General features: G+C 37.4%; 1 protein-coding gene across 1 annotated transcript; it reads left to right on the top strand.

Annotated features, from left to right (window-relative positions):
* Positions 1-18777: 18777 nt before the first annotated feature.
* Positions 18778-19944, top strand: LOC149238531 (uncharacterized). The gene has a single exon (XM_089369591.1). It carries the CDS (start codon positions 18778-18780, stop codon positions 19942-19944), a length of 1167 nt encoding a protein of 388 aa, XP_089225717.1.
* The last annotated feature ends 2222 nt before the right edge of the window (positions 19945-22166 follow it).

The following is a 22166-nucleotide window of genomic DNA, read 5'->3' as shown; positions in this document are numbered from 1 at the left end:
CTTTTCTCTTTCCCATTTTTCTGTGCAGTCTTCTAAATGCTTCTTAGGATCCAAGTTTCCTCCATACTTCACCCTATTTTGCAGCCAGTCTTCTTCTTCACTAAACCTTTCTTTCATGGCTCTCTTTATAGTTCCCCATTCATGCAACGTGTTACGGGGCACTCTCTACCACCTTGCCGAGGTTGCATGTAGCGCGATATCTAATAATGGAACCTTGTGATCTTCTCTTATGTCTTTGCCTACCTTGTTTGAAAATATGTCTACTGATTCAATACCGTGAAATTTTGGATAGTCGCTTACCTTGACCCCTATCCAATTTATCTTGCATATCTTCACGCAACGTCTGTTATCAATTTCGTATCCCCCTTGCTGCCATGTGTCCCACGCGACTTTTGAACCAGCTTATGAGCTTTGAATACTCCTCTAGTTGACTGATCTTCCGGTTATAGGATTCATAAAATCTTCTCTCTTTCTTGCCGTTAGCATGTACAACTGGTCTAGCAGTCCCGACTCGTCTCTGTCATCAATAGGTTCCATGGACCTGGGTCCTTGATATGGATCCAAGGGTTGTATCACCCGTATCCCTTTTTCTTCAAAGATCATTAACTCTTTCTTTAGGTCGATGACAACATAGTTTTCATATGCCTAGTCGATACCAAGAAGTGCTAGGTACGGGTCCTTGTCACCCATTATATCAATTACTTCAAATTCAATATATGTCTTTACTCCTGCTACATCCACCTCTACATATTCCAACCTTCCAATAGGCAAGATACAATATTGATTTTCCATCCTCAATTGTATTGGTGAATATTTAAGTTGCGGCTTCCCCAGCGCCTCCCATGTTTTTCTGGGTAGAATGTTTACATCTGACCCCAGGTCTAGCATTGTGTCCTTAATCTGGAATCCTACAACCTGAGCATCGATCTGGAATTCCCTTCTGGTTCTCTTTTTGTTCCGCCACACTCTTCTTGTATGTCTTTCAGGCAAGTTGGCAGATATTGGTTCTCCTTTCTCCTCATCTTCTGGCAATACCACTTTCAAACTTTTGCGCAACTCCTTCAACATCTACTCATCATCAACGATCTGCAGAAATAGCTTAAACCATTCTTCTATCGGTTGAGCATTGCCGAGTATGTGTGTGTCCTGTTTCTAGTTTTCCTTTGTCTCTATCAATCCTTCAAATAATTTGGCTGCTTCCTGATAGTATTGTTTTTGTTGTGTGGGGTTGTATGATTTCTTCGGGGATGCTACCTGAACAATTGAGGGTGGGTCTACCATACCTCGATCTTCCCTTGTCTTCTTTCCTCCTCTTGTAACTATATTTATGTTAGTTATGGGAAGAGTTTCATTAGTACGAGGCTCTGCATTGATCAGATTGACCCCTCTCTGTCTAGTCCTCTCTTCCCATTTTGCAATGAGCTCAGGGAAATACTCCATGGCATGTGTATTAACCTTCATTGCGAGCACCATGGTCTTCTAGGGAGCGGACATTCTCTGGCAACATGCCCCTCCTAGTCGCAATTATAGCATCTTACAGGACCTCTACCTCCATCTCTTCCTCCTCTCATATTTCCTCCTCGTCCTCCCCTACTAGATTCGTTGACTCTGAATGTAGACCTGTCTAGCTGCTCTGCTAAAGCATCTAATGCCCTGCACTAGTCAGTGTGATGCGTTGTGGATGCACAAAATTCACAATAGCTGTTATTTGGTACATTGGAGTACTTTTGTAGTATTGGACATACCCGTAATTCCTACAAACCTCACAGTATTCTTGTGTATTCCGACCTGGAAAATCTCCTTGCGCTCCCACTATCGCAATTCCTACTGTTGGCGGGGTTCTTGATGATCCTACAATTCCCCCTGAATTATTGATGCCTCTCAACCTTGGGCATTTTGTCGCAACATGTCCTTCCACCAGGTAGTGAGTACACCATACATTAGGTCTAGCTGGTCGAATTGGCTGTAGATCTTTCAGTTTTTCTGTTAAGTTGGCGATCTGATTTTGGAGGCCCATGATTGACGGGTCTTGTAATCCCACCCCCCCGATACTCATGCGGGTATCCTGCCATGGCTTCTATACGCGACACTTGTTCTAAAGCATCTTGGAGAGTCCCAATATTTTGTTGTGTCAACGGTGTTCTTGTAAGGGGTAGGAGCACTTTGATGAACCAGTCTCTCTGATGATTAGGATCTAAGGTGTAGCTCAGCTTGGCAATATCATCCTTAAATCTCTACATCAGTTCCCAAGCAGTTTCACCTTCCTTCTGCTTAATTTCCCATAGTTCCGACAATCCCTGTTGGTCAGTCTGAGGTACTTTGAATTCTTGAACGAAGCCTCTCTTGATATCATCTACTGTGGGATTCTGGTTCTGTTCTGCCCATTTTATAAACCAACATAGATCTCTTTCCCTTAAGGTGGTCTGGAACTCAATTGATTTGACATTATCTGGCATTTGACGCACTCTCCATATAGCTTTGCAAAGGTACCAATGTTATTCTACGTCTTCATTTCCTCTACCAACAAATTTAGGATATCTAGTGAAAGATCCTACCATGTTGACCCGAGTGTGTGCCAACAACACAAATCCTTTGTTTTCGGGTTATTGAGATCCTTGTAGTCCTAAATTACTAACACTGCTAATTCCACTGCTATTTACTGGGTTAAAACTTGCCTTATACTTCTCATGCACGCTGTGTACTCGTATCACTTTAGCTAACTTAGCAACAAGTTTATCAGGGTTATTGTAAAGCACCAGGGGAAGGTCGGGGTGGATACTACTTGTACTTCAGGGATTCTGCTGCTGAATTCTTGTGGATGTTTCATCTTCAGTGAATAATATTCTCATGACATTACCCATTTCCTCTTCGTAACTACCGTGAACCTTTTCCTCCGGCATCTTTACCGCAACCTGTAAGGTAGATTCCTCATCATTATCCCGGATTATGTTCCTCCAATCGGCATTCCTGTCTTGTTCTTCATCTTTCTACATTCTCTTTCCTTATCCTAAGCCCCCTGACACAACTCTTGCTTGGTGAGGTCCCATCCATCTCTTTTTCAACATTTGTACTACTCTCTCCTACCACTTTTCGGCCAGGAGCAGTCTCCTTTGCGCTAAAAACATTTCTAGCCTTCCGCAATCCTTCTACATCCATTCCTTCAGCAACATCTACCTTCCCCAGCCAATAGCATCCTCCCCTTAGGCCCTTCCCCCAGTACTGGGGTTTTACGCTACCATGGTTGTTGTAGGTAGAGGTAACAACCCTAGGTAGAGGTAACAACCCTTCTTCCACCATGAACATCTTAATCCACAATGACACTTCCCTCACCAACTTTCCTCTTAACCCTTAAACACTGCTTCCACCCTTGAAAAGGACTGATAGTTCTCTGTCGTGAACTCAACTATGTATCCCTCTACTATAGTCTATACCCAAAAATATACCGCCCTTGTCAGATCGATATCCAAGTGTCAAAGTGATGCAAGGTTTGTGGGAACCCAGTCGTGACGAGCTGGTGTCGTTCCTTCTAGTCGACTTTGTGCTTTTAGCCTCCTTAGCCAATTATACAAGTCTTCTGGGAACTTACACCAGAAGATCTCATATTGTTCACTCACAACCTTAGAGTATAAAATCTTTTTACTCACTTTGGCAATAGGTCGACCCCGATGGATAGCCTGTTCTGATACAAACTGGTCTACTCTTTTATCCCACCAATCCCAGATCTCTTTCTTAAATATCCTCGACACCATATTCTAAACCGGTTCTTATAACTTCAAGTCCCAACAATGGAACCATTTTTTGGCACAAAAATGACATCAAGGAAAGACCCTGGGTTCAGGCACAAGGGGCCAACAATGGTTCGTTGTAGTCTAGGACAACATTGACATTTTCACCTTACCCCAAGGGATAAGGAGTCTCACCTGAGGTGTGTCGCGACTGAAACTAAGAAGGGTTTAGTATAATGTCATGGATATCTTAACCATTACTCTATATACGACCCAAGGCATATATTCAGTCTAACAACATATCAACATGATGATCAATCTAACATGAGAATAGACTCGCAATATAAAAAACTTTTAGTGGGTCCATGAATCATAACCAAATACACACATAATACCAAGTAACCAGTCTGATTTCTCATTTATATTAATCCAACAGAAGGTTCAATACATTATACATCCGGCCTCAGCCATAGATAAATACATAAAATACCAGGCTCATAGAACATCGCGAATCCCAATAGACCTCAACTCTGGATTTCTTGCTACTGCTTTGGCCTTCAGATCGGATACTTTGGTAGCTTGCACCCTCCTCGCTACTCGTCCTTAACCAAAAATATTCAACCATTCTCTCCCTGTGGTCTCCTCCTTTTGTATGCTCCTCTATTGTTTACACTGCCAGTTCTCCATTTTCAAATGTTCTTGATGCTCTAAAAATTCCTTCAGCACCGTTCACCAAGCCATCCTGAATATTGTAATTTTTTGCCAATTAGTTCAACAAGCATATTTTATTTCAACACAATAGAAGATGGCAATTGCAGTTTGATCTGTTTATGTGATTTATATTTGTTGAGTCAATTTTTCTATCATATGCATTTAATATAATTGCTTCTTTATTGATGAGAGACAACATTCTTTCATTATGTTCATGTACATTCTTGTTTAAATAAAACAACTATTGAAAAGTTGGATCATTTGGTGCCGATCTATCACAATGTTTGTTCAAGAATGCAAGATCATCATAAGTATGTGAACATGTCTTGATTCTATTTAACATGGATACAATTTTTTTATTGTCTTGTCACATTACCTATTTTAGTTCATAAGTTTTCACATTTTCTTTCCAAAAAATGTAAGTAGCACTAATTTCTTTAAGATGAGGTTGTTCAAATATCCAACAATCACGCACAGGCTGTACTTGACATAGGTCAGCATAGAATATTATGTCAAGGTTCTCAAACAAAGAATATGGAGTATGCATAATTTTGTGGAGTCACTTGTCGATGCTATAAAGCAATTGAGACCCAATTAATGAAGCCTCATCTATGAACAAAAATTAAGTTGTTCGAATTCTTTGCTCAATGCATTGAGTGCGTTAGGAGCCAATGGCACCATGTGACATGGTGAAACTGGAAAATGAAAAGATGAATGGAATGTAATACTATGTGCAATATATCCAACTTTGCCAGTAAATGCAAGTGTTAGACCTTTTTTTCTTCAAAGGGTCACTTTGTAAGTCTTTGTTATAAAGTTGTACGAGAGCATGGTAAAGTGCTTATACAGTGAATGTTTTTCCTGTACTTGCACCTCTAGTGATAAACAAATAGAAACACTTACCGGGATTATTCTTTTTCCATAGAACTATTTGTTTGATTATTGATTGTTGCTCTTGATTTAATTGTCTCATAATTTCATGGTATGCCAATGTGTCCAAAACAAAGGGATGCTTAATGAATTCATTATTTTTTGTATACTTAGTTTGAGTGTTTTTGAATTGCATTTTCTCTTGCAAATATTGTTGAATGTCATATTTTCATTAGAACAAGCCCTATTGTCAGTTTCTAATGGCAAGTGAAGCATAAATATCTCGTCACTTTGGGATGCAATTATAGTGGAAGTAGTTTCAATATCACCCCATGGTGTGACTAAATGAGAAAATTGTTTTTTTTTTTTATGTGACATTGATAATGTGTTTATGCGAAAAGTATGCTTCAGCCCATGTTTCTTCATTTTTCTTTAATGTGTATTCAGACTCCCTGTATGGGATGTAAAGCATCATTTTTTCTCTATAATGGTTTTCTAGGTCCATGTGTTCATTGTATCGAATGAATCTTATGACACATGGACATTTTTTTATATTTTTATATTTTTATATATATATATATATATATATATATATATGTTGTTTTTGTGATTGAATAAGAGGAAACATATTCTGCCAAGCAAACTTGCTCAAGGGAAACAGGACATGCAACATATCTATCAATAGTTGTCATGCAAACAATATCTTCAGAATTATCGGGTTCTTGTTCTAACAAAATAGGTCTTTTTAGAACATATGTTTGTTTTTCAGCTGGAGCAGTGTTAATGAAAATTGTTTTTCTAGAAGCTGAATACAAAGGCAATGATAGAGAAATGTGGATTGCTTGTTGACTTGACATTTGTTGCATATTTAGAAATGTGTTTCCAAGCTTACAAATAGTTTCAATTTTTTTGTCTCCACAAGATATGAAATTTTCTCGAATTTGTTTGAATGTAGTTGTCATGGAGCAATCCATTTTTGTCATATAAGAGCTGCAATATGCTGTTGCAACATAAGCATCTAAAATAAATTGAGCATCTGTGTTTGCTTGCCACAATGAAGGGATTTTTTTTGAAAATGCATTTATCCACACATCGCAAGGATTTCTTTTGAGTAGTACAATTGGCCGAGTAATACAAAATCGTAAGAGCACGATGTATTCTTGTTTTGTAATTCCAATATCAGCTAAAAACATGGCAAATGTTATGTTGTTTGAATATTATTTGTCTTGTAGAAGAAATGGAATTTTCTTTTGCATTGTTTGCATATCATTGCACAAAAGATGTAAGATACAAGTTTCAACAATTGGTGGGATAGGGAAACCAAATCTACAACTAGAGTTTTTATGTTTTTTTCAAGTTTTTGTGTGGTGATGAGTCTGAAATTGAATCATTTGATTTGACAAAATTGTTGAATCACAAGTCAAATATTGATCAATGAAACCTATGACATCGACATCAGGGGATTGTTGATATATTGGCGCATTTTGAATCCAAATCAATCCATGGTCATGCTCTGTTCCTCTACTTTGGAATTCTATAATAAAAAAATAATCTTGCACTTGACCAAATAATTCATTGTTTTTTGTTATCAAGGAACGTAGTGACAAGATTCTATGCCTATAATATCGACTACATATGACCGGTTGACATTTGATCAATGTGTCAATGCATTCATCATCGAAGTTCTTTGCCTCATTTGTTATGGAGTCAATACTTTGTATTTTTAATGCATTTATCAATGGTTCCCAAAGATGCTCAACACTAGTGAATGTCACAAAGAAAGTCGGTGGACCAAGTTGTCGTATCATTGCAAATATATCTTTTCGTAAATGTTCAAAATAGTCAGGCGATGTGTGAATGCTTCTTAAACATTGATATGAAATTGGTGACTTTAATAATTTCTGAAGATTGCTTTTATTTTTAACATCTTTAGCAACTAGTTTTTGTCCTTTTAGCTCTCCTTTGTGAATAGAAATCCAAGCTAAGTTAGAAACCTAGTTTATCAAAATACGAATTGCTTTAAAAAATATGTTTGTAATATGTGTTGAAAAGTCACCAGACATGTGCAACAGTTCCCATTGTGCAATTTTTTGATACGAAAAGTGATTGATAACATCAGTAGGGCGACTTGATCCAAAGAACAGTGTCAGAAAGTTCAGTTCTTCAGAGAATTTGTCTTGAAAAATGCCAAGGGACAAAACCCTTCAGAAGGTGCAATATGTATTATTCTTGTATCAAGATCATGGATAAGGTGGGCCTCTGAATAACCATGTACAAGTGTTTCAGTTTCTTGCTCTAGATCATTATCTGCATTTGGTGAGTCTAGTTCCTTCATTTTTGGACTATCGTTCTGATGATCTTGTCTACTTTGATCAAAATGTTTTTTCCATTCATAGTTGATTACTATTTGTTCACTCTTGTATAGAGATGTGTTGCACAAGTCATGTAATGCACACATCACTTTCTTGGGTCGAATATTTCTAGACAAATAAACATTCTTGTATTCTAAATTTCTTTTTAGAGTAATTCCCACTTTCATATTGTCATCAATATCTCTAGGCAATGCTCTTTGAATTCTATCTAGACTAGAAGGAACATTTATGATTGTTCCTATTAATCCAATTTGTGATATTTTGTATCCAAGTTGTCTTATTTGTGCAAAATTCATCCTTGGTGCCACTAACCTCTCTTCCAAATATGTTAATTGTGTAAAAACATCAATTTTTCATTTCGTCGAATATAAAGAGGCGATGCAAATGTAGGGACTTTTTCATTGAGTATTGCATTGTTACAAGATTTGGATATTTGTTCATTGAGTTTAATGGTTTTTAACTCTGAAGCAGGCATCAAATAGCAAACAATAGATAATATGTCTTTGTTAATAGATTACATGTCCTTTCCAAAGGAAAATCTATCGCAAATGCAACATGCATATGTAGGTGTGTCTTGGATTCATTGCAAATATGCCTCAATCACTTTATTTGACTTTACATGTGTACCACTTACTATAGGCATTGGAAAAAGAAGTAGAGACTTCTTTGTTATTTTGTGTCTCCATTGAAAAAGGATTATTGTTCTCATTTGATGATGTGGAATCCTTTGATACTACACCAAATTTTCTTTTCTTTTTTGATATTATGTTGTCAATTGACAAATGCTTTAATTGAGTAGAACATATAGTAAACCTAGATTCTTTGCAAACAACATATCTACAAGGTACACTTCAGGTTGACTTGCAGTTATCTCTTTCCAAGATTGCTTGGACCATTTGTCGTGAATTGTCAATGTCACTAATATTCTCAACATTTTGAATTTCCATAATTGCATGGTAATGTGCATGTGTTGTAGATATTGGTACATGCATAAGGTACATGAATTTGGAGCAAGTTTTTGATAAATAGAATCTCAAGGAAATATATTTTGTTTCTATATTCCTGATATATATGTTAACATCAAGGAGTTCACATATCCATTTTATTGCAAAACCTTTTCCCTCTATATGTCCATATGCATATGGCATTCATAAATTTATAATATAAGCTTAGCAATCATGGATACATTGCTCTTAGTCAATGTTTTTATCACTTAGATGTTGTTGTAAGTGATTGATAGCTCTATCATCATTGCAAATGAAACAATGGTAGAAAGTTTGTGCAATTGTTTTTATGATATTAGACATATCAAACCATGGTGCAAGTGTGCAAATAGACTCAAACAAAGAGTCACAATAGTTATTGAAATTTTGTCGATAGATCATGAAGCCTTGTTCAAATAAGATTTTCTCAATTGACAATATGTCAAACTTTCCATGTGAGAATTGGTACGGGCAAATGGATGGGCAAATCGTTCTATTTATTGAAGGTACACTATCTATTGTGCTATGTAGCAATAGTGGTTCAAAATGTCCACATGTAGGATTTTGTTTATGTAGAAAAATATTATATTGATAGCCAGGAATGTCCGAATTAAATCGTAGAGATGCTTCGTCGTTTGTAAATAACCAAACATTGATTGTAACTGAAAACCACTTAGAGAACCATTTGATACAAAATGCATCCCCCCATAAGCTAATTTCAGTTCGAGCACAAATAGAAGAAGGCGTAGAGAATCATTTTAAGTACATTTCAAGATCATTAACATGATGAAGATCCTAAAGGTATTTAGGAGTTAATTCTATATGCAATGAATGCAAAGCAACATCATGTCCATGAGATAAGAAATGTTGAAAGTGGTTTACAATTCCATGTCGTATTTCAACTGAACTATAATGAAAGTGAAGAAGAACAATAAATGAGTCAAATAAACAGTCACCAGGATAATAAAAGAAATGCTCTAATATATGTAGATTGAATCTAGATAACTTGTGATCAATTTCTTGCAATTTTGATCCTTTCAACACAAAACTATTTTTCATTGCCATAAAGTATATTGAGACAAACTGACAAATTGTCCAAATGTGACAATGATTTATAACATTAAGAACATGTATTGCATTGAATGTCCAATCAACACATATGATACTAGGAAATTTTTAGACCTCATATATTATCTAGTCTACATTGTCTTTGTGATTATTTTCTCTTCTGTTTTTTTGTTTCACAATACTCCAAAAATGAGTACTTAGCACTGTGGCAAAAGACTAGATGAATTTTCCATAAGGAACCTTGAAGATTGCATTTTTTTTCAATTGAAACATAATTTAAAACTAAATACATTTATATAATTTAAAATAATTGTTGGAACAAAAATGGTATCAGGGAAAGACCTTGGGTTCAGGCACAAGGGGCCGACAATGGTTCGTTGTAGTCTAGGACAACGCCGACATTTTCACCTTACCCCGAGTGTAGTATACCTAGGGGGATTACGGGGTATAGAGGGAGGTACCCAAGGGAATAATGTAATAATGTGATGGGCCATAGTTAATAAATAAAGTGGTTAACCCGCATCATGTAAGGGACCATAAGTAGTTAGCAATAATGTGATAAGCCCATTGTATTAGATATGTGGTATTGAGAGACCCATGGTAATGATCCATGGTATTATATGTATGAAGCCTATATAGAGGCTAGAAACTCCCCATTAAGAGATGTGAAGGATTATTGTATTGGCAAGCATATGGCGTGTGGAGTGTTCTCCTTCATTAAAGAGTGATTGCATGGTGTTACCCTACCTCAAGGGTTTGATATTAATAAAGATTTGAAGTTTATCTATTTCTCTCTTGTTATTTCTGGGCATATTCCTATTTTCATATATTTGCAGGTTAAATCTATTACAAGTGGTATCAGAGCACTTTCTTGGGAAAACAGAGAGATACTTTTATTTTTTATTTTTTTTGTAGGAATTTTTGGGGCGACGAGTTTATAGATCAGATCTGAAACTTCTGGTGCAAAATTTGTAGAAACAAATTTAAGATGTAGATTTTTTGCAAAAAAATACCCAAATTTAAAAAAAAAAGAAAAAAAAGAAAAAAAAAGGGAAGAAAATGGCTGAATCGGAGTCCGGATGAGGGAGATATCGTTGATTTAAAAATCAGCTATGTTGCAAAAATGTTTCTTACGACAATTCGTGGATGGCGGATCTCCAATCAATTTTCGCAGTTTTTTGTGGTGAATTTTGAGAAACTAATTGTAGATCTAAGATCCTCTTGAAAAATTACCCAATTTAAAAAAAATTCGGTTGAATCGGAGTCCGGATGAGGGAGATATCGCTGATTTAAAATCAGCTCTTTTTAAGAAATTTTTGGACGACGGGATAGTTGTAGAGCGAATTTGAATTTCCAGAGTGCCTAGATAGAGATTTCTATCACATGGGAAGATACAAACTGGTCGTTCCATTTCCAAAAACTGGTCATAATAAGGATTTTGAGCCATATTGACCGAAATGTGGCCATTTTACATTTGCTGCATAAAGTAGGTAATTTTTTTCAAAACCCTCATTCTACTTCATGACTTCTACTGAGATGATTTTTACAGGACATGATGATGGTACCATTATTGAAGAATTTATAGAATATAACAAGCCTCTATTCAAATATTGGACAACGACCCTATGGAAAAATGGAAAAATGGTCTCATGCTAGAAAAAAGGATGATGAGAAACATAAGTGGGTATTTTTGGCTGGTATCTCATTATTACATGTTCATGGATATATTCAGAAAGAGAAGATAATTGTGCCTATCAATCCTAATAGCAAACATAATTTTATTAATGTTCATTTGGCTAAAAGATTGCAAGTCCCAGCTAAACAAATGGAGCACACACAGGTTAATAATGAGTAGGTGCAAGTTTATAAAGATTTGAAGATTTCTATGGATAAGTATGTATTGCATTCTGATTTTTATGCTTCAGATATGGCTAATGTGGATGTTGTTTTGGGATACCATTGGATGGAATTTGTTGGTACTATCAATATTAATGCGCAGAAGAAATTCCTGCAACTCTGGAATAAAAAGAAGAAAATTACATTACAAGATATTTCCATCAATAAACAGGTAGAGTCGAAGGAGGCTGAAGCAAAAAATGTTGCAGGTACTGACACATTAGATGAGGAATCTGTGGTTGAACTAATACTGGAATATAAGCAACAACCATAGGTGCCACAACATGTACTAGATACCAATCAGGCTCTATTAGGTGGTGAATTAAAGAAAGATACACCATTGGTTAAAACTTCAGCATATCACCACCCACATCACCCAGCAAGAAAATAACCAACAAGATGACAACGAATTAGCAACAAGGACAACAACCCCTGCATGACAGATAAAGAGGTGTGCTAATCCACCTACAACACATCAACACAGAGGAACCGCCAAGATCAACTCCCATCTCAAGCGAGCGAGGCATCGACTAGATCGAGTAATCACCTATCTCTGGGATGGCTAGATGCATGTGCATGGTACCAATGGACTACTCTTTTGAGTAGATCTTATTATTTGTGTTCTTCTTATGTTTCAGGGACGAAACATGTTTAAGGGGGGTGGAATGTAGTATACCTAGGGGGGATATTATGGGGTACAGAGGGAGGTACCCAAGGGAATAATGTAATAATGTGATGGGCCATAGTTAATAAATAAAGTGGTTAACCCACATCATGTAAGGGACCACAAGTAGTTAGCAATAATGTGATAAGCCCATTGTATTAGATATATGGTATTGAGAGACCCATGGTAATGACCCATGGTATTGTATGTATGAAGCCTATATAGAGGCTAGAGACTCCCCATTGAGAGATGTGAAGGATTATTGTATTGGCAAGCATATGGCTTGTGGAGTGTTCTCCTTCCTTAAGGAGTGATTGTATGGTGTTACCCTACCTCAAGGGTTTGATATTAATAAAGATCTGAAGTTTATCTATTTCTCTCTTATTATTTTTGGGTATATTTCTATTTTCATATATTTGCAGGTCAGATCTATTACATCGAGGGATAAGGAGTCTCACCTAAGGCGTGTCGCGACCGAAACTAAGAAGGGTTTAGTATAATGTCATGGATATCTTAACAATTACTCTATATACAACCCAAGGCATATATTTAGTCTAACAACATATCAACATGATGATCATTCTAACATGAGAATAGACTCGCTATATAAAAAACTTTTAGCGGGTCCATGAATCATAACCAAATACACACATAATACCAAGTAACCAGTCTGATTTCTTATTTATATTAATCTAACAAAGGTTCAATACATTATACATTTGACCTCAACCATAGATAAATACATAAAATACCAGGCTCATAGAACATCATGAATCCCAATAGACCTCAACTCTGGCTTTCCTGCTACTGCTTTGGCCTTCAGGTTGGATACTCTGGTAGCTCGCACCCTCCTCGCTACTCGTCCTTAACCAAAACTATTCAACCCTTCTCTCCTTGCGGTCTCCTCCTTTTGTATGCTCCTCTGTTGTTTGCATTGCCAGTTCTATTTGGCTGTCTCTTTCCTCGGCTACCTCTCATCTGCCTTGTCTGCTCAGCTGCCCCTGCTTTCTGCAACCATCCTGCAACTGCCTTTTCCTGTTTCCTTTCCCAGTAGTCTTCTCCGCAACTTGACCGTTGCTGCTGCCACCTGTTTTCCCTTCTTCGTATCCTCAAAACCTTTCAAAATTCAAAACGAAGGCCCCAACAACAATAGCAACAAAAAGATTATTATCATTTTAACAAATTTCAAAAGAATATTTAATTTGCAAAATTTCATTAAAAATATTTGACAATTACTGTAAATTCATTTCGAAATGTATAAATCAAATAGAATTCAATTATTAGGTTAAAAAACAAATTACAATGTACCTTCTTATAATAAACAACTCTAATTTAAGATAACAAGCATAAAACTACTTAAAACAATTATCATATTCATAAGCTTATTGAAATAATAAACATATTCAAATGCGTATTACTATAAAGCTATTAATTGCACCATGTGTAAGTTACTAACCTATTGTGGCATTATAAAGACATTATGCTACGAAATAAAATGTGAAGTATTTAGCTTTGTAGCATAATGCAATATTTGTTTTTTAAGACCCGATGCAAATGGATATAGCTCCAATTGTTTGAGCATACCTATGGCCAACACATGAACATCGTAGTTTTTTGACATATCCACATCATAGCATCTGGACAAAGTCCCATAGCTAGTGTGTGCATATGCAAGAACAAAACCTAGGCATAATTGGTAGACAAAAAAACAATGCATGGAGTTAATGGAAAAACTGAAAACTAGAAAAACTAATAATTGATATTTCTATGTAGCAAGAAGCACCAAAGAAAAATTGTAAGTGTTTTGATCAATAAAACACACCACACATTGCTTTTTTTTTTTCGACAAATACCTATGCAACCTTTTTTTTTTCCATAAAAAATCTAGTTTTTTTGTTATACATATGATTTTAGAATTCTTTTATCTAAATTGTCTCTCTATGATTTATGAGACAATAAAATTAATTACATCAGTTCTATATACTTTGTGTTCATGCATAGCCTATACATAGTTCAAATGTATTTGTGATCACACACTGATCATTAAGAGATTGACATACTTAGAATGAGACTACATGAGAATCGCCAACAATGTATGCAAGGCACAACAATATTAATAGCACCATAGCCATGAATTTATGCAAGCTACATACAAAGACAAATTAACAATGCATTCAATGCTACCAGAGAATATATATATATGTGTGTGTGTGTGTGTGTGTGTTTAATCTATTTTCTGCAACTAACAATGACCAAAAATGGGTAATGTGATTTTGTATCATATTGTTTACTAGCCATTAAAAGCATTACCTATTATGTCATAAGCAATAAACAACATTCTAGTGACACGTGACTAAAGAAAGCACAAATAAAAAATAATTGCCCAATTGTAATCATAGTACTATAACTACATTAAATTGCAAACCAAGGTGGGCATGCTAACTTTGTATCATATTGTTTGCTAGACATTGAAAGCATTATCTACTATGCCATAAATAACAAATAACATTCTAGCCACACATGACTAGAGTAATTGCAAATAAAAACCATCACTCAATATTAATCATAGTTCTATAACTACATTAAATTGCATATGTACTTTAGTAAATGTGTCAATTTGAGCAAAACATATTGCACTAAAATTTTCTAGAAATGCAATAATTTAAGCTTCCATAAGCACTCATATTGGAATACAGATTCCAAGTAGACATACATAACAAAAATGCCTATGAGATTTAGGGGTGCATTTAATATCCTTTGACAGTCATTCATTGTTCTCTGGATTTGAACAAAGATATTGCATGCAACAACATAAACATTTGCACCATTTAAAACTACAACTAATCTACCTGCCATGAAAATTACATTCAAACTGCTCATTGTTTTTCCTCTTCTCCGAATTATTTGCAAAATGCAATTTTTGATTATTAGTCTCCTCCTCTTTTATAAGTTGTTGCAACGACTTTGACAATTCCACAACTACACATTCCATGACTCAAAATCATTCACAATTGCATAACACTATTTTATAACAGATTCCACCCAAACTAGCAGACATCACCTGAATCCAGTATATCATCAAGTCAAATAATGATTCTACAATGTAAATAATACTACTCTTTAAAGGCTTGTTAGTATCAACTACAATAAATAATACCAGGAAAAAGTGTTCTAAAAACTAATTTCATTAGTCAAAGATGTTCAATTGTAAGCAGATTAGACATTGTACTTCAAATCATACCAAATGTCAATTGGCAAAAAAAGTAAAATCTAAGTATCTAAAAGTATTTGAAAACCCTTATAATTATCTTTAAGTGTTTAGACATTAAATACTATTAAACACCACAATTGCAAATAACAAAGGTTGTAACGTTATTTAATTCCTTCTAGTTCCCATTTGTCTTTTTATTGCTTTCCACTTGTTTTGAAAGAAAAAAACACATAATTGCTACATAAAACATTAATATTATTCCATAATTCAAAAATTCTTTAAAAGTTTAACTTGCAATCTAGCCATAAATAACGTGTAATTTAATCCCAAATTAATGGACAACAATAAAGTTCATTTAAAATTTCTAAAAAAATCTGTCAAGTTTTGGATATTGCCATGTCTAGATAAAAGTATTCAACACTTTAAAATTTAGAGAAAATTCAAAATTGCACAAATGTCTAGAACATCTGAATCATTACAATCTTATAAATATAAAATAAAAAGTACATGGAGAGTAAAATATTTCTTAGCTAATATGACAATTACTTTATCGAATCCTAAAAATATATATTTCAAAGGTCCATCATAAACATTGTGAAGACATTAAACCAATGCATGGTCTATTTACATAAAACATCTAGATAAAATAATTTATATTAGCAATTTGTATGCATGCCTCCATATTTTTATTGCTCAAATCAATCTTTATTTTTATTTTTTATTTTTTCCAATAACATCTGTTTATTAAATATCAAGCAGTGCATCATGATTTACAAAAACCACTAATAAAAATAATAACGCGTTTCTAACTATACATCACTATATATATATATATATATATACACTACTATAATATAATACATGACAATGTATTTATTAACTATAAAATTATTGCAATTTTCATGTTTATTTACATTTCCTTAAATCAAATATAAATGATACAACATCACAATGATGTCCAAGCATACTAGATGAATAAACAATTTTAACATCCTAGCGTTCCATGCGGCTTAGTTTAGATATAGCTAAATTAAAGTAAATAAATGAAAAAATAGTGAAGAAAACCAAATTCATTTGATTCACTTTTTGCATGAAACCATTAAAATAAATAAATAAATAAATGTGAGAATCTTTCGGATGTGAATTGTGTAGAAATTTTTTGACAATATGAATAATTATTCAGATCTCCAGTAATAAATAAAACAATTTAATATAATAACTTAATATTGATTATAGTTATATGATTTTAATGATAATGTAGAAGAACGGTAATACCCAAGGTAGAAACATTTTTTAGTTTAGAAGTATAGTTCTACGATTTTGATTCCTAGGTCTAGTTGTAATAAGGTAGAAACATTTTTTTAGTTTAGAAGTATAGTTCATATTTAACTTATACTTATCATTCAAATCAAATTTATTTTATATGAAATTGCGTTATTTAAATTTGTATTACTAAGTTGTCAATATTCATCTCATCAAAAGTACGTAGTATCACTTACACCAAAGAAATTAACTTGAAGAAATTATGAAAAATTAAAGACACTACTAAAAATTGGTTATATTAGAACGTTGAACTAATTTAATATACGAGGCTCTGCGGATTGGATTTGCTGATCGCCCTCGACCCTCCCCTTCTGCCTTCTGCGCGCCTCACAGGCTGCGTGGCTTCGTTCAGTGCTCTGAGATGATTGATCAATTCGATTAACCATATCCTCTGCGGATCGGATTTTGCTGATCGCCCTCGGCCCTTCCCTTCTGCCTTCTGAGCGCCTGTTCTGTGCTCTGAGGGAGGCTTGTTTCCCGCCTGTCATGCGGTCGGCCGACTCTCTGAAAGCTTGAGCAGGCCCGGATCGGACTGGGCAGGCTGCTTGAGGCCATGGAGGTGCTGGGCACTCCCCAGGCGGCGATCTCCTCTCCCCCCCCTTCCTCATCAACTGAGGCCTTCAATCGTCTCCTGGAAGGTCTCCCTAAGAAGAAGAATGTCGAAGCTGCAAAATTTATCAAGAAACTAGACGATATTCCAGAGATCTCCCTTCCCCCGGAAACCCCGATCCAGGTAGCATTATCCTTGTCCGAGAGAGCTCTTGTCGGCCAGTTCACCGGATTATGGCCTTCCCCCAAATCCACAGAGAACTGGGTCAAAAGAAACTGGGCGCCGTTGATCCAAGAAAGTGTGACTTCTTACTTCCTGGGAAGAGGTTTCTTCCTTTTCTAGTTCACCTCAAAAGACGACAAAGACCTGATCTTTCGAAACGGCCCCTACTTCATGGGCCCCCAGGGTCTGTATCTGAACAAATGGACTCCGGACTTCGATCTGGCAGTGGATGTGCCCAAAGCTGTCCCAGTGTGGGTCAGGCTGTCAAATCTTCCAGTGCATTGCTGGAATTGGGACTCATTGATGCATATAGGAAATGCCCCTGGGGAAATTTATAGATCGGGCAAACAACAAGGACCAATATGATTGCGCCAGGATCTGCGTAGAGGTGGATCTAGAGGAGGGGCTTCCAGAGGCCATTAAAATCAAGGTTGGGAGCTAGACACACATGCAGAAACTAGACTACGAACAGTTGCCCTTTAAATGCCGGAAATGCCATGTTTATGGCCATTTCGCCAGAAGCTGCCCGTCCAATATTGAATCTGTGCAAGGGAACGAGGACGATTGGAACCAAGTTAAGCAAACAAAAAATTCTCTCAAGGCTCAGAAGGTGGGAGGTTCTAATGGAAATCCTCATCAGGGCCCTGCCCAGCAGACCCAGTCTAAGACTGTCCTAGAAAACAGATTTGATCCCCTCAGTTCGCAACCTGAGGACACCCACGAAGTTGAGGCCCAGAAATCAGTCGCTCTAGAGAAAGGAGGTCAGCCCAATCCCCCCAAAGACTCAGGTCTAGCAGAAAGCTCAAAAGGAACCCCAGAAGGTGTCGATGAAGAGGAGCATGAATCGGAAGACTCAGAGGAGGAAGGAGAAATAGGAGACTCCCAAGCCTCTGTAAGGATATCTACAAGAGGGCGCAAAATAGATCGGGAGAAAAGGGAGCATGAAACATATAAGGACAAGTTACAGGGCAGTCAACCTACTCTGGAGAAGCTGCTAGCAAAAAAACCAAAGATGGCTAGAATCTAGCATCAAGGTTCCAAGGGAGCCCATTAAAGCAAAGGTAAATAATGAAAATTATCTCCTGGAACTGTAGGGGTATGGGGAGCAAAATCAAAGAAGAGGCAATAAGAAATTTAATAAGAATAGAAGCCCCGGACATACTCCTCCTCCAGGAGACAAAGATGGAGGATTCGAGCCTCCTCCTCCTAAGTAGAAAACTATGGAATAAGAGCAAAGCAGCTGTTGTCTCAGCCCAAGGAGCCTCTGGAGGGCTGGGATCTCAATGGAATGATAGCATGTTCTCGCTAATATCTGAAACTTCAACCACCCACTGGTTGTTGTTGAAGATGCAACACTTAGTTACTAAAGAAATCTTTTGCCTTTTCAATGTATATGTGTCGGTCAGCACTGGAGAAAAAAAATCTTGCTGGGACTCATTAGGAAACCATGCGAATCTGGGCACTCTTGAAAACATTATCATTGCAGGAGATCTAAATCTCACACTGCATTCTACAGAAAAGCATGGAGGAACCATTGTGCGAGACCCGACAAGGGAATGGGCAGAAGATCTTCTCCAAGACTGGGACCTGCTAGATATTAAGCCTGTCTCAGGTAACTACACGTGGTCAAATAAAAGAATAGGGCCTGGGCATATTGCAGCAAGGCTAGATAGATTTTTTGTGCAAAGTTCCTTCCTTCAGTTTGGTTTAGATGCCAGCATGCATATCCTTCCCTGTAGCACCTCTAACCATAATCCCATCAAGCTGATACTCCGAACCCTCACGGATCTTGGCCCCATCCCCTTCAAATTTAGTCCCCTTTGGATCAAGGAACCCACCTTCCTGCAGATTGTCATGCAAAGTTGGTCTCAGCCAGTCAATGGCTCCCCATTCTATATCTGGGAAGAGAAACTCAAAAGAGTGAAATCTACTTTAAAAAGCTGGGCCAAATCTCTTCCTAATCCAGCTTCTGAAAGGAAAAAGATCCAATGCATGCTAGATGCCCATCATCAGATCTTGGAAGAGGCCCATATCTCTAAAGAAATCCTTGACAAAGAGGCCCACCTTCAGCAGCAATATCACAAAGCCTGTCTAAATGAAGAGGAAGCCTGGAGAATCAAATCTTGCTGCCTATGGCTCAAAGCAGGAGATAAAAACACCTCATATTTCCACAAACAGTCTCAAGCCAGAAAAAGCTTCAACTACATAGCAGAAATCAAAGAGGAAGTTGTGACTCACAAAGATTTTACAGACATCAAGCAGGTAGCCTTTCGCCATTTTCAAAATCTGTACAACGAAGAGGAGAATGGGCTCCAGAATTCTTGTCTGCTGGACGGGGTTCCCTCTTAAATCACAACTCAAATGAACACCCAACTGGAAGCTAAAGTCACCATGGATGTGGTCAAAGCTACTCTCTTCGCCATGGACCCTGATAAAGCCCCAGGACTTGATGGCTTCTCTGCCGGATTTCTTCAATCCTGCTGGCACATTGTGGGAAAAGACCTGCTTAAAATGATAGAAAAATCGCAAGATTGTCAGAAAATTGGAGGAAGCACAAACTCCTCGTTCCTTGCTCTCATTCCTAAGGAGAAAGGCGCCAATTCGTTCAACAGATTTCGCCCCATCTCTCTTTGTAATATTGAATACAAGCTGATCACCAAAATGATGGCTAGTAGGCTGAAACACATCCTCCCTAAAATCATTCTTGAGAATCAAGGGGGCTTCATACATGGAAGACAGTTGGTGGACAAATTCATTCTAGTGCAAGAGGCAATCCTAACGAGTCACCAGCGTAAGGAAAGAGGTATGGCCATTAAATTGGATTTAGCAAATGCATTTGATCGTGTTAGGCATAGCTTCCTGTTGAATGTTTTAAAAAAATTTGGATTCGGAGAGGGCTTTATAAAATGGACCCGGGCTTGCATCTCGGAGCCATGGATAGCCCCCTTAATTAATGGCAGAGCTGCAGGTTTCTTTAAGGCTACAAGAGGATTAAGGCAGGGCTGCCCCTTGTCTCCTCTGTTGTTCGTTATCCAAGCCTCAGTTCTCAGCTTCCACCTAAACAAAAAAATGCAAGATCAAGAGATTCTAGGGATTTGCATAGCAAGAGGAGTTCAGAACATAAATCATGCCCTGTTTGCAAACGATACATTGCTTCTTGGGGCTGCTTCAATCCACTCAGCCACCAAATTCAAAGAGGCCCTGGATGAGTTTGGCTCAATATCTGGAAGCTGTCTTAACAAAGGAAAGTGTCACATATACAACTGGAATACCTCGACCCCTATTCTCAACTCCATTGCCAGATGTTTAGGATTTGCTGCCTCTATTGTTTGGACCTCATTTAAGTACTTAGGAATGCCTATCTTCCTCAAGCGCGCCTATAGCAGGGACTGGATACCTCAGCTAGAAAAATTCAAGGTAAAATTACAGGCATGGGGCTACAATTGGTTAAACATTGCAGGCAAGACAGTCCTTATCAAATCTGTCCTCAGCAGTCTCCCTTTATTCTAGTTTTCTATGGTTCTAGCTCTTGTCGGCATCCTTCAACAAATGGACCAGCACATTCGAAACTTCTTTTGGAAGGGTGGTAAGCAAAACGAAAGGAAATTCCCCCTGGTCAACTGGGAGAAAATCCTCAAACCTCAGATGGAGGGTGGCCTAAAATTTAAGAAGCTTCCCCTTCAAAACATTGCCATGGGAGCTAAGTTACTTTGGAAAATTATAGCGCCCAAGCCTGGTTGGGCTCAGCTAGCGCTATGGAGGAAATACTTTACAGGTGAGAGGCAAAGATGCCTGGACGGGCCTCTTCCCCAAGGAAACTCTCCATTTGCCAGACTCAGCTCTAAAGTAGCGCCTCTGATCCGTTCCAAGGCCTATTGGATCCTAGGAAATGGGAAAAAAATCAACATTTGGTCAGACCGTATAATGGACCGTGATCCGATTGGGGACTGTCATCCCTTGCAGAAACTGCGTGACTAGATTACAAACATAGGTAAACTCACACTCTGGGACATCTCCAAGTGGGAAAGAACACGTTGGGTGGGCTGGAACTTCCTCGACCCTCCAACGGATCTTCTTCAGGATGTCAGCCTACTCTGCGATTTATTAAACGGAGCTGCCCCTTCACACATGCACAGGAGGGACAAACGAGGTTGGGGCTCCTTAGCGGCGGGTTACACTATGTCATATGGCTACCTGAACCTTGCTGCTATCCCGCATGTTCCTCCAGACCCGGCCCCGTGGAAAACCGTTTGGAACACTCCATCGCTGCCTAAGATAGATATGTCAATTGGCTTCTCTGTCATGGTAAAATGCTCACCGACGAGAACCTACAGAGGTGAGGCATCTATGGCCCGTCTAGATGCTCGTTGTGTAGAGAGAAGGAGGAATGTGTCTCCCACTTAGTTTTAAAATGCAAATTTTCAGAGCAGGTCTGGAAAGCGTTGATGGAGAATTGGAATCCGAGGTTCGTTCTGCCTGATTCCATATCCGAGCTCTTCACTAACTAGCAGAATAGATATCTAGCTCCCCCTTCTAAAAACAAAGTGATAAAGGCTGCCTGGTCTTCCCTA

The sequence above is a fragment of the Pinus tabuliformis genome, chromosome 8, assembly GCF_031772625.1.
Source record: "Pinus tabuliformis cultivar Carrire ecotype Pingquan chromosome 8, CPIR1, whole genome shotgun sequence".
NCBI classification, from domain to species: domain Eukaryota; kingdom Viridiplantae; phylum Streptophyta; class Pinopsida; order Pinales; family Pinaceae; genus Pinus; species Pinus tabuliformis.
The sequence above is the reverse complement of the archived record's forward strand: the minus strand, read 5'-3'. Positions and strand labels throughout refer to the sequence as shown.

Bases quoted from the DNA above. Each gene is read 5' to 3' on its own strand.
- LOC149238531 (XM_089369591.1), top strand. From the start codon at position 18,778: ATGGAGGATTCGAGCCTCCTCCTCCTAAGTAGAAAACTATGGAATAAG.